The sequence below is a fragment of the Oncorhynchus mykiss genome, chromosome 32 (genome assembly GCF_013265735.2).
Source record: "Oncorhynchus mykiss isolate Arlee chromosome 32, USDA_OmykA_1.1, whole genome shotgun sequence".
NCBI classification, from domain to species: Eukaryota; Metazoa; Chordata; class Actinopteri; order Salmoniformes; family Salmonidae; genus Oncorhynchus; species Oncorhynchus mykiss.
In genome coordinates, this window is record NC_050572.1 from 27,013,988 (window position 1) to 27,031,873 (window position 17,886).

General features: G+C 44.6%; 1 protein-coding gene across 5 annotated transcripts in view; it reads left to right on the forward strand.

Annotated features, from left to right (window-relative positions):
- LOC110489414 (trafficking protein particle complex subunit 9) overlaps positions 1-17,886 on the forward strand; it is a 288,194-nt gene that overhangs the window by 185,952 nt on the left and 84,356 nt on the right. For 4 of the 5 annotated variants that reach the window (XM_036970672.1, XM_036970674.1, XM_036970673.1 and 1 more), the window contains one exon: positions 16,327-16,480. In XM_036970672.1, coding sequence (XP_036826567.1) covers positions 16,327-16,480 — 154 coding nt within the window. Of the gene's footprint in view, positions 1-1,975; positions 2,035-16,326; positions 16,481-17,886 lie in introns of all 5 variants that reach the window. The other variant, XR_005041280.1, reaches the window with a different exon arrangement.

Consider the following 17,886-nt stretch of genomic DNA (forward strand, 5'->3'; position numbering starts at 1 on the left):
ACACACACACACACACACACACACACAGCTCTGTATATTCTCTCTTCCTCTCAGTTTCTCCCCAGTGCAATCTCTGGCTGTTAGAGCTGCAGCAACAGCGCTTTGATAAAAACACTTCTCTTTTTTCACTGGTTCTATCTCTCCTTTTTCTCTCCCACTCCCACCCTCTTTCTCTCTCTCTCTAATGGATTCCTATGCAGGTTACGATGAACTATTCTGCACTGCTGTTTGAATAATCAGAGGAAAATATAGACATGCTGTGTGTGTGTGGATAATTCTAATTTGTAACATTTGTAGGTCTAAACTGGGAGAAACAGCCGACATAATTGCATGATGAGATTATGATATACATCTGTCTGTGAGTGAAAAGGGGGATTGTAGTTGCCGGGTTCCTTTTTTCCACTCTCTTCTTCTTACCCACTCCCATGATGCAATGCTACACAGTGTGTGTGTGTGTATGTGCATGCGTGCGTGTGTCCCTCCCTGCATCTGTGTTTTTTCTCTTTCCATGTTGGAGCTCCAAGCCCGAGGTATTCAGACAAACCGACACTTACTGCAATCAGATGATTCACAGCATCTCAGAGCAGGCCTGAAATGGACACAATCTAATGTGGTTATCAGATCAAATCATGTGCTCTTAGTTGGTCCGAGGCGTCACACCGTTTAAACTCATCGAGGTCATTCCACAGAGCTCTGTCTCCTATCAGGACCATGTTATAACACCCATAAAGTAGACCTGGCTGTTAGAGACGGTGGCCCCTTGTGTGTGTGTGTGTGTGTGTGTTTAGAACCATGTTTCAATTGGAAATTAGTTTTTTGCATATCCCAACTCCCCCTGAGACACCGAACGGCGACTCTGAAGCAATTAGGGTTAAGTGCCTTGCCCATCTGCAGATTCTTCACCTTGTCGGCTCGGGGATCTGAACTGTGTGAATATTTATAGTATAGAAATATACACTTACTATACAAAACATCAGGAACAACTTCCTAATATTGAGTTGCACCCCATTTGCCCTCAGAACAGACTCAATTCGTTGGGACATCGACTCTACAAGGTGTGGAAACCGTTCCACAGGGATGCTGGCCCATGTTGACTCCAATGTTTCCAACAGTTGTGTCAAGTTAACTGGATATCCTTTCGATGGTGGACCATTCCCAGCAACATTGCAGGTCTTGACACACTCAATCAGGTGTGCCTGGCACTACCATACCCCATTCAAAGGCGCTTAAATATTTTCTCTAGCCCATTCATACTCTGAATGGCACACATACATTACATACAAACAGGTACACAATCCATGTCTCAAATGTCTCAATGCTTGAAAATCCTTATTTAACCTGTCTCCTCCCCTTCATATACACTGATTGAAGCGGAATTTAACAAGTGACATCAACAAGGGATCATAGCTTTCTCCTGGTCAGTCTATGTCATGAAAAGAGCAGCTCCTAATGTTTTGTACACTCAGTGTATATTTATATTTATACCTACATACATAAACTAGTGTCGTGGAATTTCTTAACCAGGTGAGAGAGACTTTATCATTTCTTCAAACAATCATAATTATTTAATATCGATTAATTATTGCCATAATGGAGCTGGTCGATCCCACACTCTTGAGTGTTAAAAAAAACAGAGGTCTTATATAGTAGACCTAAAAATGCTTAGTCATGGCTGGTTCCACCCATCCCTTGTGTTTCAGAAGTCAAAGGAGATTAGAAGGTGATCATAGCCTGGTTCCTCTCTAGGTTTCTTCCTAGGTTTTGGCCTTTCTAGGGAGTTTTTCCTAGCCAACGTGCTTCAACACCTGCACTGCTTGCTGTTTGGGGTTTTAGGCTGGGTTTCTGTACAGCACTGAGATATCAGCTGATGTACAAAGGGCTTTATAAATACATTTGATTTGATTAGAACAGGTCTGTTCTGTTTTTTTTTATAAATCTCTCACCCGTCACACCATGTCCTTGACGATACGCCCAGACCAGCTGCAGGGAGCTCAAGAGGGGAACCATCCCTTTACAGAAGCATGTCATTAGTAGGTATGAATACCTCTCACTATGTGTTAAGCATATAGTTGTTAATTATTCATATTCAACACTAGCTACCTGTGTCACAACATATTCCCTTTGGCATCGTTCCCTGGCCCAGTCACACCAAAACCATTGCTTTTAAAGTTCTCACATCTCCCCATATACAATTAGTGTTGCAGGGTGATGATCACCTTGAATGGAGGCAGGAGGAGGCTTAAACCCTTTCAAATGTTAATTATCTTCCTGTATTGATAAAATATATGTTTCATGTGCTCTCTCTCTCCCAGGTGACATGCATGAACAGACCCTCGCTTGAACTTGCTCTGAACTGTTTCTCCTCTCCTCCGCCTCTTATCTTATCCTCTTCTCGTCCTGCTCCTCTTCTCTCCTCTATTCTGCCTCGAGGGGTGTAGGGTGGTGGTCTGAGGGTTGGATGGGGTGAAGGGAGGGTGATATGGTCTGGAGGTGGAGGGGGGTGAAGGGAGGGTGATATGGTCTGGAGGTGGAGGGAGTTGGAGGGGGTGAAGGGAGGGTGATATGGTCTGGAGGTGGAGGGAGGTAGAGAGGGTGAAGGGAGGGTGATATGGTCTGGAGGTGGAGGGAGGTAGAGGGGGTGAAGGGAGGGTGATATGGTCTGGAGGTGGAGGGAGGTAGAGGAGGGTGAAGGATAGGGTGATATGGTCTGGAGGTGGAGGGAGGTAGAGGGGGTGAAGGGAGGGTGATATGGTCTGGAGGTGGAGGGAGGTAGAGGAGGGTGTAGGATAGGGTGATATGGTCTGGAGGTGGAGGGAGGTAGAGGAGGGTGATCTAAGATGGAGGTAGAGGGGGGTGAAGGGAGGGTGATATGGTCTGGAGGTGGAGGGAGGTAGAGGGGGTAAAGGGAGGGTGATATGGTCTGGAGGTGAAGGGAGGGTGATATGGTCTGGAGGTGGAGGGAGGTAGAGGGGGGTGAAGGGAGGGTGATATGGTCTGGAGGTGGAGGGAGGTAGAGGAGGGTGAAGGATAGGGTGATATGGTCTGGAGGTAGAGGAGGGTGATCTAGGATGGAGGTAGAGGGGGGTGAAGGGAGGGTGATATGGTCTGGAGGTGGAGGGAGGTAGAGGAAGGCAAAGGGAGGGTGATATAGTCTGTAGGTGGAGGGGGTAGAGGAAGGTGAAGGGAGGGGGATCTAGGGTGGAGGGAGGTAGAGGGAGGTGAAGGGAGGGTGACCTAGGATGGAGGTGGAGGGAGGTAGAGGGAGGTGAAGGGAGGGTGATCTAGGATGGAGGTAGAGGAAGGTGAAGGGAGGGTGATCTAGGATGGAGGTAGAGGAAGGTGAAGGGAGGGTGATCTAGGATGGAGGTGGAGGGAGGTAGAGGGGGATGAAGGGAGGGTGATCTAGGATGGAGGTGGAGGGAGGTAGAGGGGGGTGAAGGGAGGGTGATCTAGGATGGAGGTGGAGGGAGGTAGAGGGAGGTGAAGGGAGGGTGATATGGTCTGTAGGTGGAGGGGGGTAGAGGAAGGTGAAGGTAGGGTGATCTAGGGTGGAGGGAGGTAGAGGGAGGTGAAGGGAGGGTGACCTAGGATGGAGGTGGAGGGAGGTAGAGGAAGGTGAAGGGAGGGTGATCTAGGATGGAGGTGGAGGGAGGTAGAGGGAGCTGAAGGGAGGGTGATCTTGGATGGAGGTAGAGGAAGGTGAAGGGAGGGTGATCTAGGATGGAGGTGGAGGGAGGTAGAGGGGGGTGAAGGGAGGGTGATCTAGGATGGAGGTGGAGGGAGGTAGAGGGAGGTGAAGGGAGGGTGATATGGTCTGTAGGTGGAGGGGGGTAGAGGAAGGTGAAGGGAGGGTGATCTAGGGTGGAGGTGGAGGGAGGTAGAGGGAGGTGAAGGGAGGGTGATCTTGGATGGAGGTAGAGGAAGGTGAAGGGAGGGTGATCTAGGATGGAGGTGGAGGGAGGTAGAGGTGGGTGAAGGGAGGGTGTTATGGTCTGGAGGTGGAGGGAGGTAGAGGAAGGTGAAGGGAGGGTGATCTAGGATGGAGGTGGAGGGAGGTGAAGGGAGGGTGATCTACGATGGAGGTGGAGGGAGGTAGAGGAAGGTGAAGGGAGGGTGATCTAGGATGGAGGTGGAGGGAGGTAGAGGAATGTGAAGGGAGTGTGATCTAGGATGGAGGTGGAGGGAGGTGAAGGGGGGTGAAGAGAGGGTGACCTAGGATGGAGGTGGAGGGAGGTAGAGGAGGGTGAAAGGAGGGTGACCTAGGATGGAGGTGGAGGGAGGGTGATCTGGGATGGAGGTGAAGGGAGGGTGATCTAGGATGGCAGCCACTGGTCCTCCGTGCCCTCCCGGACCGTTAACAGAGAGAGTTATTAAAAGCCTGCTAATAGACTAGATTAGGTTTAAGCCCTGCAAGACGCCACAATCAATTCAGAAAGGAAGAGAGGCAGTGGTTGAGAAGGAATGAGATTATGTTGTTATCCCTTCCCTGTACAGCAGCAGGGCTATGCTGCGGGTTCTACGTCACTTTTAGAAAGTAGATGTATAGGCGTTTATCTTTACAGCTGTTTGCGACATTACTTAATTTGGGAAATATAATGAATTGTTAGAATTCTAATATTCAACGTTTATGCACAAAAGAACAATCCCAGATCTGTTAAACTTTGCATTTTTCTTTACTTTTTACACTGTTTGTGTCGATGAAACGGGGCATTTCATGGCTCAATGTGTCTGTTTGAAGATGCCTGGGAGATGAAAGCAGCCCTGGTTTGAAGATGGGACTTCAGTCAGGGACATAAACCCAGTATCACTAATCTTCAAACGCCTGTAGTTTGTGTATCACAGGAGGTTGGTGGCACCTTAATTGGGGAAGACGAGCTCGTGTTAACGGCTGGAGCGGAATCAAACACATCAAACACATGGTTTCCATCAAACACACACCATTCCATTCGCTGCGTTTCAGCCATTATTATGAGCCGTCCTCCCATCAGGAGCCAGCTGTGGACTGTGTTTGTGTGTTTGTGTGTGTGTGTGTTGCAGTTAAAGCTTCTTGTTTGTCTGTTCAGAGCGCTTAATTGTTGTTTCATTTGTGCTGTCTTTTCAAGCGGAGGCCTGTGAAATTATACACTAGATATACAAAAGTGTGTGGACGACCCTTCAAATTAGTGGATTCAGTGATGTCATCCACATCCATTACTGACAGGTAAATAAAATCGAGCACATAAACTCGATAAACATTGTCAGTAGAATGGCCTTACTGAAGAGCTCAGTGACTAAACGTGGCACCGTTTAGGATGTCACTTTTCCAACAAGTCAGTTTGTCAAATTTCTGCCCTGCTAGGATATATTGAAGCCACATCTCAAGACATCAGTCAGGAAGTTAAAGCTTGGTCGCAAATGGGTCTTCCAAATGGACAATGACCCCAAGCATACTTCCAAAGTTGTGGCAAAATGGCTTAAGGACCAGAGAGTCAAGGTATTGGAGTGGCCATCACAAAGCCCTGACCTCAATCCCATAGAAACATTGTGGGAAAGGTGTGTGCGAAGGAGGCCTACAAACCTGACTCAGTTACCTCGCCTCTGTCAGGAGGAATGGGCCAATATTCACCCAATTTATTGTGGGAAGCTTGTGAAAGTCTACCCAAAAAGTTTGACCCATGTTAAACAATTTAAGGCAATGCTACCAAATACAAATTGAGTGTATGTAAACTTCTGACCCACTGGGAATGTGATTAAAGAAATGAAAGCTGAAATAAATCATTATCTTTACTATTATTCTGACATTTCACATTCTTAAAATAAAGTGGTGATCCTAAGTGACCTAAAACAGGGAATTTTTACTAGGATTAAATGTCAGGAATTGTGAAAACTTCCGACTTCTACTGTATATGTATATCACCAGTTTGGACACAACCAAAATGACAGCCATTCAGAGGAGAGAGGTGGGCTTGTGTACAGTATGCGTCCACTGTTTTCTTTAGTTGATAAGCTGGACATTCAGTCAGGCAGGGGCCAGTCGCCAGTCAGTCTCTATTACTTAGGCTCTCTCCCACTGCCATACATTATTAACTCAGCAAAAAAAGAAAAATCCTCTCACTGTCAACTGTGTTTATTTTCAGCAAACTTAACATGTGTAAATATTTGTATGAAGATAACAAGATTCAACGACTGAGACATAAACTGAACAAGTTCCACAGACATGTGACTAACAGAAATTGAATAATGTGTCCCTGAACAAAGGTAACAGCCACCACCTGCTTTAAGTACTGCAGTGCATTTCCTCCTCATGGACTGCACCAGATTTTCCAGTTCTTGCTGTGAGATGTTACCCCACTCTTCCACCAAGGCACCTTTTAAGTTCTCAAACATTTCTAGGAGGGATGGCCCTAGCCCTCACCCTCACCCTCCGATCCAACAGCTCCCAGACGTGCTCAATGGGATTGAGATTCGGGCTCTTCGCTGGCCATGGCAGAACACTGACATTCCTGTCTTGCAGGAAATCTCGCACAGAACATGCAGTATGGCTGGTGGGATTGTCATGCTGAAGGGTCATGTCAGGATGAGCCTGCAGGAAGGGTACCACATGAGGATGTCTTCCCTGTAACGCACAGCATTGAGATTGCCTGAAAAGACAACAAACTCAATCAGATGATGCTGTGACACACCACCCCAGACCATGACGGACCCTCCACCTCCAAATTCAGTACAAACTGAGTACAGGCCTCGGTTTAACGCTCATTCCTTCGACGATAAACGCGAAACCGACCATCACCCCTGGTGAGACAAAACCGCGACTCGTCAGTGAAGAGCACTTTTTGCCAGTCTTGTCTGGTCCAGCGACGGTGGGTTTGTGCCCATAGGCGACGTTGTTGCCGGTGATGTCTGGTGAGGATCTGCCTTACAACAAGCCTACAAGCCCTCAATCCAGTTTCTCTCAGCCTATTGCAGAAAGTTTGAGCACTGATGGAGGGATTGTGCGTTCCTGGTGTTTGGATGTACCGATCTTGTGCAGGTGTTGTTACACGTGGTCTGCCACTGCAAGGACGATCATCTGTCCGTCCTGTCTCCCTGCAGATGATGGGCATCTTTCTTTTGGTGTTTTGTCAAGAGTCGGTAGAAAGGCCTCTTTAGTGTCCTAAGTTTTCATAACTGTGACCTTAATTCGCCTACCGTCTTTAAACTAGTTAGTGTCTTAACAACCGTTCCACAGGTGCATGTTCATTATTTGTTTATGGTTCATTGAACAAGCATGGGAAACAGTGTTTAAACCCTTTACAATGAAGATCTGTGAAGTTACTTGGATTTTTACGAATTATCTTTGAAAGACAGGGTCCTGACAAAGGGACTTTTCTTTTTTTGCTGTGTGTGTGTGTGTGTGTGTGTGTGTGTGTGTGTGTGTGTGTAAAATTCCTATTATGGAGAATGGTGCGTGTGTGTGTCTTTTCAGAGAACACAGACTTGCAGGCACACACTTGCAGCTATGCACACTCACACTAGGGCGATAAAATATATAGTATTTGCCCGATTTTGTTTTGTTTTCCCCTGTTTTTTTTATAGAAAAACAGAAACATTTGATGTTCTAAGGCCACAACAATGCTTAAAACACATCAAGACACCACTTTTGAGGTCTGGGTAAAATCTAAGAATTTGGGGTGTAACCTTTAATTCAACTGGGCACCAGCCAGAGACTGTTTGGTTAGCAGTGTTTCTGTTAGCATTGATTGCAGATTTTGCAAAACAAATGGCCACTGAATTTATGCAAATAATCATGATATCATTCTGCCAGGTAGGCATAGGCTACTTTGTAGTTAACATTTAGCTGAGAATGTTTCCATCTACTAACAGACGGTTATCATTATTAGCATTATCGTTAATGGCTTCACAAAGTGTGGACTACACATAATTGTGCACAACACACACACAACACACACAAACAGGCATTTCTGTGCCTTTTCAGATATTTCAGGGAAAATACAAATAATTTATGCATTTTGTTCATGTCTTATTTTTGTATATAGATATTTTTTAACCTTTATTTAACTAGGCAAGTCATTCTTATTTATTTCAAGTCGTTCTTATTTAAAATGACAGCCTACACCGGTCAAACCCGGACGACGCTGGGCCAATTGTGCTCCGACCTATGGGACTCCTAATCATGGCCGGGTGTGATACAGCCTGGATTTGAACCAGGGACTGTAGTGAAGCCTCTTGCACTGAGATGCAGTGCCTTAGACTGCTGCGCCACTTGGGAGCCCTTATATTCTCATAAGTTCAATACATTTAGTTGATTTCCTGCTAAATTCAATACATTTTTTAATATTGTTGAATTCCATTTTAATGTCTGGATTCTGTGATTCTGTATGTGTTTTTCGCAATGCACATTTTATAGGGCCCTATACAGAAAACTCTCACACACCCACATACAAACACACACACACAGGTGTGGTAGTTGTGACTGTGTGAACTGCACGGTGTTCTCTGTGCAGATAGACACAGCTCCTCTGGGACCAGTGAGCTGAGCATCTCTTAGCTGAGAGCCACAGATGAACACACACATCAATATATCGACCCAGTGTTGTGGTACCAAGCAGAGTATATGGAAATAGTCACCTTTTCCTTAATACACTCTGGGAGAAAGCATTGGTGTTTCTAAATGTTGTTACTCGCACAGCAGATATTACAACCCTAGTTATGCTATTATGCAGGCAGTGTCAATATGTGTCCCAAATGGCACCATATTCCCTATTTAGTGCACTACTTTTGACCAGGGCCCATAGGGTGCACTACAGTATGTACACTCGTTGAAAAAAAGTGCCATCTAGAACCTAAAATGGTTCTTCGGCTGTCCCCATAGGAGAACCCTTTGAGGTTCCACGTAGAGCTCTTTTGGTTCCAGCTAGAACTCTTTTGGGTTCCAAAAGTGTTATACCTGGAACCCCTATGGGGACCACCGAAGAACCCTTTTTTGTAAGAGGGTAGGATATTAGTGCCATTTAGAATGAAGAATTTTTCTAGCGACACTATCCCTCACACTCAACTTCTATGGCAGTGGTCACTAAACCTTTATGAGTCGAGATCACTTTCTGAGCCAAAATGCAGGCCGGTTATAAAAAAAGATAAGCCTATGCTACATGAACCTATTAAAAGCAGTTCTGTAGCGATGAGGTTTGTGCAGTAGGCTATAGGCCCAATACATTATCACTGCACATAGGCTATTCTTGAATTGCCCTGCCAATGTTGTTCTCTTGTCAGACCATTTTTTAAATCATATGTGATCAAACTGGTAATATATCATTTGTTGTATTACATGTGAGGCATGAATTGAAAAAATGTGCGTTTTAGTTTGCTGAGAGGGACGTAGAGGGAGGGAGGGAGGGGTAGAGAGGGAGAGAGGGAGGGGTAGGGAGGGAGAGAGAGAGAGAGAGAGGGAGGGGACGGGTAGAGAGGGACGGAGAGAGAGGGAGGGGTAGGGAGGGGGGTAGAGTGAGGAAGGGGTAGGGAGGGAGGTCGAGAGAGAGGGAGGGAGGGAGGGAGGGAGGGAGGGGTAGAGAGCGCTCCTCTCACCGTTCCTCAGCTCTTCCTCCCTCCGCTGATAGTCCCAAAAAGGAGACACCGTCTTCCAGCTGATGGTGAAACTCTGACTCATGTTGTTACTCGTATGACCAGACAACGTGAAATACTCCAAAGACACAAGCCGCTAATAACAACGCAAGTCTATGGATACAGCTTGAGTTGATAGGCAGAGGGTGTTTTATCTTTACCATGAACGCACTCATCTCTTTGCTGTATTAATTGACACTCTCTCTAGTCGTGGTTTTGAAATCTCACACAGTAGTCGACAATCAACTTCGCTGTGGGCTCGTGGAAGCTGTTGACACAGTGATCTGAGCTACCTGATTGGCCAGCGGTAGGCCTATAGGTGCACTTGATTTGTTCTCCAGGCCCACAGGGTAGGCAGAGTTGTACCTTCAGACACATGACACGGTTCATAATGGGAACACTTGGACTACTCGGCGCGTAGGGCAGCTGAATCAAGTGCACCTACCACAAACATTTTGGAATGCAAGACTTTATTGTCGGGCTTTTTACAGAGATGTTTGGCGATCGACTAGGAATGCCTTGGAGATAAACCAGTCGATCGCAGAAGAAGGGGTGGTGACCACTGTCCTATGGAGATAAATGTTTGCAGTCAGGTGCCCTCCTGAAAGCCATGGTACTGCTGTTTGTCTCAGCCTACAGAGGAATGATGGTAAAAGTCTGTAAAGTGGACGGTTCTATTCCATTTACCTGCTGTGGGAAAGGGAGTGTTCTAGTGTCTGGCTCTCTGTTTTATACCTGGAGAGAAGACTATTTATTAGTCGTAACAACAGTGTGTGTGTGTGTGTGTGCGTGCGTGCGTGCACGTTAGTGCTTGCGAGAGCCTGAGGAGAAAAGGTAAGAAAGATGGAGAGAAGAAAGAGAAGGAGAGAGACAAACAGTCACTAGTTAGTTATACATTGTCATAAAGATTTGGGTTGTGAAAAAAACCTGGGCCCTGCAGCTGTTTCTCTGTGTCTCTGATTTGACTGTTCCCCGGGACACCATCATCACTCTCACTTTGCTGGGGGAATCAATCCTCTACCAAACCCTCTTCATTTAATACCACATTCATCACCATTAATTACACACAGGCCGGAAATAAGATGTTTAATATTGGTTTAATATATTCATTTCAAATCTCGGATGTTATGAAACAGTTTAAGAGACCGTTAGATGAATGAAATAAAACAAAGATCCAAGACAGATGAAGTCTCATTCTGCTAGGGAGATAATCAGGTGTAATGCATTATTTTAACACTTACTTCACAGAGTTATTGGAATGGTAAACAGACACCAGTATGCATGCAGAGGAGAGGATTTGACTTCCCTACTGCTTCATAATGTGCCTTATCTGTTTGAGTGGATAGTAATATGCAAGGCAGCAGAAAGAGATCTGGGACCAGGCTAGCCTTGAGTTACTCCTCTGTAAGGTCCACAGGTGGCCAACCCGGTGCAGGGCAGGGTGTCGTCTCCTTCCGTGGGCTCTTATTGGCTGTGGCAGGCCAGCAGGGGAAGTGGCTATTGGCTAAGACAGCAGAAACAGAGTCGGAATCTGATGCTATCTCCATCGCTTCACACAGGCCTGAGGAGTAGAAATGTTCACCTCTCTTTTTCTGCATCCCTCTCCCTCTATCTCTCTCTTCCAGTTGTCTTCATCCACTTCCTTTCTGCTTCACCCACACGGTGCCGTGTCACTGTGATAGACTGTACTGGCTGCATCCAATTGGCACTTGTATCTCTTCTCTTAGAATGGAAGGCATAAATGTAGCGCCCGGTAATTAGTAAGAAGTGTGTTAGTATTTCATTAGAGAGGCATACAGAACTATGAATCCCGGATGTCTCTCTGTTGCCCTAACCGCAGGCTATGAACACGTTCTCTCTGCCGCCTGTTAGGATATGAACCTGAAAACACACACACACACACACACACTGTGGAACAGGAAGCTTGGAGCCTCAGGGTGTTTGGTCTAACTGGATAAATAATTTATCAGTGACCAGGCCTGGTCAGTAGACTGGACAGGACAGTAGCAGGATCAGGGTGGATGGATGGCATTAGAGATGAGCACACCAACTTCAACAAACAGTTGACAAGCAGTAGATAGATAGACCGGTGTAATTGTGTAAGTGCAGGTTGCCATTCTAAACTGCTGACACCTACAGGTCTTGTCAAAGCCATACAGTATGTTTGCATTGAGTGCTTCTGTGGTCTCTTGTCCTTTGATCATCATTATATTTAGTGGGAATGGAATGGATTGATCCACCTATTTACCTTTCATGATTTGGTTTAATGCTATATTTTGAATGGTGAACTGAAATGTGTTGCCCGTGGCTACACTGTCAGTGAATCTCTAATAGTTTAGTTTAGTTTCTTTATATCTGAACATATTCACGGTTTCAGAGGGAGACTGGCTTTTAAAATGTCAACAAACCCACATTTCAAATGATTTGATCTGATCATCTGACCAATATGTCCTTCTGTGATTAAAGTTTAGACGTTAGGATACTTATTTACAGTGTGTGACTGCCTGCGGAAATACTTGGCCAAGTTTCTAGCACAGCGTAAGACCAGTTATTTGCAAACAAAAACACTTTCGTAGTGCTTACGGTGTTGTTGAATCAAGTGCTACCGCTTTTGAGTTTGAGTTCATTTTTATTTTTACAGGGACAGTGCACATTAATCAACGTTTCAGTAAAAGTGGCGGTTTTAGCCAACCGGCTAATTTTCAGCCGCAGTCTCTGGGCAGGTTTTTAAAAACAATTACATTACAGACATTCAATGAGCAGTGAGCGCACGCAGAGCAACATAGGACAAGCAAAACATAGCATGTAGACAGAGCAATATTTCACAAAAAGCAACAAGACAAAACCCATAGAAGCAACAAAGTGTTTCCACACTTCACAGACAACAGACAACATGGAAAGCAGCAATACATAGCTAGGGATTATGTTAACTTTTTCTCTTAGTGGGGCAGTGCCGTTGGAGGTCTGTCTCCTGTGTGTCTAACCTTCGCTCTCCTCTGCTCTGCCTCTCTAGGATGGCTCAGTAGTACCCAAGTCTCTCTCTCCTGTGTTTAACCTTCACTCTCCTCTGCTCTGCCTCTCTAGGATGGCTCAGTAGCACCCAAGTCTCTCTCTCCTGTGTTTAGCCTTCACTCTCCTCTGCTCTGCCTCTCTAGAATGGCTCAGTAGCACCCAAGTGTCTCTCTCCTGTGTTTAACCTTCACTCTCCTCTCAATTCAATTCAAGGGCTTTATTGACATGGGAAACATGTGTTAACATTGCCATAGCAAGTGAGGTAGATAATATATAAATTGAATATATAAAGTGAAATAAACAATCAAAATTAACAGTAAACATTACACATACAGAAGTTTCAAAAAAATAAAGACATTACAAATGTCTTATATATGTACAGTGTTTTAACAATGTACAAATGGTTAAAGGACACAAGATAAAATAAATAAGCATAAATATGGGTTGTATTTACAATGGTGTTTGTTCTTCACTGGTTGCCCTTTTCTCATGGCAACAGGTCACAAATCTTGCTGCTGTGATGGCACACTGTGGAATTTCACCCAGTAGATATGGGAGTTTATCAAAATTGGATTTGTTCTCTCCTGTGTTTAACCTTCACTCTCCTCTCTCCCTTCTCTCTAGAATGGCTCAGAAGCACCCAAGTCTCTCTCTCCTGTGTTTAACCTTCACTCTCCTCTCTCCCTCCTCTCTAGAATGGCTCAGTAGTACCCAAGTCTCTCTCTCCTGTGTTTAACCTTCACTCTCCTCTGCTCTGCCTCTCTAGGATGGCTCAGTAGTAGTACCCACGTCTCTCTCTCCTGTGTTTAACCTTCACTCTTCTCTGCCTCTCTAGAATGGCTCAGTAGCAACCAAGTCTCTCTCTCCTGTGTTTAACCTTCACTCTCCTCTCTCCCTCCTCTCTAGGATGGCTCAGTAGCACCCAAGTCTCTCTCTCCTGTGTTTAACCTTCACTCTTCTCTGCCTCCCTAGAATGGCTCAGTAGCACCCAAGTCTCTCTCTCCTGTGTTTAACCTTCACTCTCCTCCCTCCCTCCTCTCTAGAATGGCTCAGTAGTACCCAAGTCTCTCTCTCCTGTGTTTAACCTTCACTCTCCTCTGCTCTGCCTCTCTAGGATGGCTCAGTAGTACCCAAGTGTCTCTCTCCTGTGTTTAACCTTTGCTCTCCTCTGCTCTGCCTCTCTAGAATGACTCAGTAGCACCCAAGTCTCTCTCTCCTGTGTTTAACCTTCACTCTCCTCTCTCCCTTCCCTCTAGGATGGCTCAGTAGCACCCAAGTCTCTCTCTCTCCTGTGTTTAACCTTCACTCTCCTCTCTCCCTTCCCTCTAGGATGGCTCAGTAGCACCCAAGTCTCTCTCTCCTGTGTTTAACCTTCACTCTCCTCTGCTCTGCCTCTCTAGGATGGCTCAGTAGTAGTACCCAAGTCTCTCTCTCCTGTGTTTAACCTTCACTCTCCTCTGCTCTGCCTCTCTAGAATGACTCAGTAGCACCCAAGTCTTTCTCTCCTGTGTTTAACCTTCACTCTCCTCTCTCCCTTCCCTCTAGGATGGCTCAGTAGCACCCAAGTCTCTCTCTCCTGTGTTTAACCTTCAATCTCCTTACTTCCTCCCCTTGAGGATGGCTCAGTAAAAAAAAAGGGAACGAAATGCTATGTGGGCTAAAGCAAGAGGGACTGGTTTGGCAGATGATTGGATGGCTTTTAAACGTCTTCGAAATATGGGTGTGGCTATGGTCCGTAAATTGAAAGCAGACCTCTACCTGAAATCTACTTCACATCATTTAAATAATCCATCCAAATTTTGGCAAGTTGTGAATGGTTTGGAGTGCGAAAAAGATACACAGCTTCCCAAACAATTGTTGGTAGACACACAGATTGTAACTGAGAGAACCCCCATTCGGAAAGCCTTGAATCAGCATTTTTTTTTAGATGCAGGCAGTTTATTTGAAAAGGTCGAATTTATAATTGAGCCCCCTATGAATTTACCTGACACCCCTGTGCACTCCTTCACCAGGTTCTCCTTTTCGTCCTTCTCTGTTTCAGAAGTGTGTAAAGCCATGGACAAAAATCCCCTGGCCCTGATGAACTAGACCCCCGCTTCCTACACCTAGCTGCAGACATCATTACTCCCCCTTAACATGTATTTTTAACCTCACGCTTGATGTTAAGGAAATCTCCAAGTAATGGAAATCTGCTTTTGTACTGCCTCTCCTGAAAGATGGAGATCCTTCGCTACTTGACAACTGTCGACCCATATCAAAATTGTCTGTACTGTCAAAGGTACTGGAGTCTTTAGTTAGTAGGCAGCTAAAGACCTACTTCCAAGAAAACATCTTCAATGGAATGCAATCAGGTTTTAGGTCTTTTCACAGCACTGTTTCAGCAACATTGAAGGTTTTAAATGACATCCACTGTGCTCTTGATAAGAAGTTACATTGTGTGTCTGTCTTTATTGATTTGTCGAAGGCTTTTGACACCGTGGACCATGCTGTATTAGTGCAAAGGTTAAAATGTTGTGGAATTACTGGTCATGCTTTAGATTGGTTTATACCTATCAAATCGTACACAATGTGTAATGGCGTTCAGGTGTTCCGCAAGGTTTTATTTTAGGCCCACTGTTGTTCATTTTGTATATCAACAACATTGGGGATCTTATTGAAACAGTGGATGTTCATTTTTATGCAGATGATACTGTTCTTTATTCAAGTGGTAGTAGTTTATCTTTAGCTTTTGAAAATGCCCAAAGAACATTTAACATCATACAAAAGAATCTGTATGATTTAAAGCTGGTTTTAAATTCAGGTAAAACAAATGCCAGGCATGTTACTAATCATGTCATTGCTACATTGGCTGGACATACTATAGAGCAAGTTAAAGTGTACAAATATTTGGGTGTGTGGGTTGATGATAAGCTGAGCTTCACTGTGCATGTAGAGAACTTGATAAGGAAGCTCAAGCTGAAAATAGGTTTTTATTACCGGCATCAGGCTTGTTTTTCTTTTGAGGCTTTTAGATTTTAGTGATCTTATCTCACTACCCTGAGAGCACTTGATTCAGTGTGTCATGCAGCCCTCAGGTTCATTACAAATCAGAAACGTTTAACACATCACAGTATTTTCCACATTATGGTGGAAAATACTTATTTTCCACCATAATTTGCAAATAAATTCATTTAAAAAAAATTAAAAAATTCTCATTTTGTCTGTCATAGTTGAAGTGTACCTATGATGAAAATTACAGGCCTCTCTCATATTTTTAAGTGGGAGAACTTGCACAATTGGTGGCTGACTAAAACCGTTTTTGCCCCACTGTACTTAGCACCGTGGTCCTGGAATTCTCTCCTGAACATTTTTAAATTTGATGATCTAGTTTCGTTGGTGGAGTTTAAACACTTGATCGATGTATATATCATAGAAGACTGTAATTGTTTTCAGGCCACCGTTTTTAGTCAAGACTTTTGTAGTTTTTATGTAAAATGTTTTTGTTGTACTGTATGTGTGTTTATAGTTTTGTTTAATGTTGTGTTAGTGTATGTAAGTTGTTTTGTCTGAAACATTGTTCCCCCTGATGCTATTGGACCAGTTCTCTCTTGGAAAAGAGAAGTTATCTCAATGAGAAAAAACCTGTATATATAAAGGTAAATAAAAATGTAAAAACGTTGTACCCAAGTCTCTGTCTCCTGTGTCTAACCTTCGCTCTTCTCTCTCCCTCCCCTCTAGGATGGCGATCCAGGTGGCTAAGTTCGACTTTCACACGTTACCCCAGCCGGACCAGGAAGCCGTGCGCTACACCAACCCCAAACTACTGGAGGAGGAGAGGCTTCACGCCCAGGCCTCCATGATCAGCAGCACCCTGGGCATCACCTGGAACATCATATCCTTTGATGTTGGATGTATACAGATCCCTATTAGAAGGCATCTGGATGCTACATCCGGAGGTCTTTTGGCTAGGATGTGTGCCAGTTCTACTGCACTGACAGATGGGAGAAAGTATGGTGAAATGTGCATGCAGCATTGGGCACTACATAGGGAATAGGGTGCCATTTGAGACACATCCTTTGTCAATATGCAGGCAGGGCACTCCATCAGAACCTCTTAGGTAATGAGGGGGCTATTACCAATACACAGACTCAGTGTTGTTTAGAATGGCCTATCAAGTTGTTACAGGGAGGAGGTGTACAATTAATAATTAATCGGAGTCCCTGTGCTGTTGAACTTGCCATCATATTTTCCATTTTAGTAATGCATAAACACTGCTGTGATTGTGTGCATTTGTTTGATCTGCAAGCAATTTGGCAGCTGTGTGTGTGTGTGTGTGTGGGGGGGGGGGGGTTATTCTATCCTTGTGGGACCGATAATCCCTAAAAGTCCCCACAAGGATAGTAAAACAAGGACAATTATCCTTTGTGGGAACATTTCTCACGTCCCAATGAGGACAAAAGCTATTTGGATTAATATTAGGGTTAGGAGTTATGGTTATGGTTAGATTTAGGGTTAGGGAAAATAGGATTTTGAATGGAAATACTTTTTAGGTCCCCACGAGGATAGAAAAACATAATGTGTGTGTGTGGATGGGTGCGTGCGTGCGTACAGGAGCGACTGCAGTAGATGATGTCACTAATGTTGTTTCTCAGAGGGTACTGTTAAAGCAGAGCGCGGTGCATGTCAGAGCTCTATTCAGAACTTGGCTGTGTGATTATGTTATTGAGGCTGGAGAATGAAAGGCACTATATTTCCAACCAAGCACTTGTTCAAACAACGTATAATTTTTTTTTGTTATCTGAAATTGTTATATCAGAAAAACATTGAAACATTGCAGAAATAAATAGGTTTTAAGTATAGAAAACAAGGACTGTGAACAGAAGGGTTACAATCACGTAATATGATCTGGGTCACCCTTGGCTTGGCATTTATTCATAATAACATGCATTGTTAATATCCTACTTCTTATTTAAGAGAACTGTGCCGAAACACCTTATCTCGCTGCTTAGCAGACCATGCAACTTGGCCTAGCATTAATAGAGTATCTCTCATTCATTATGGAATTGTACTGTTTCAGTTCTACCGATAACGACAGTCTCCTAAATATAGTGTGGCTGAAGAGAAACAAACCAGCCAGAGGAAGAGGAGTAGGAACAGAAGGCCTGTTACTGTCATGACGTCCCCTCGGGAAAGAATGAGTGTATCTTCAAGTTCTGGCCTTTGGAGTAGTCTACCTTCATCTCAGACCCCCACCCCGATACACACCTAAGCCCCGTTAACAACCCCAACTCCCCAACC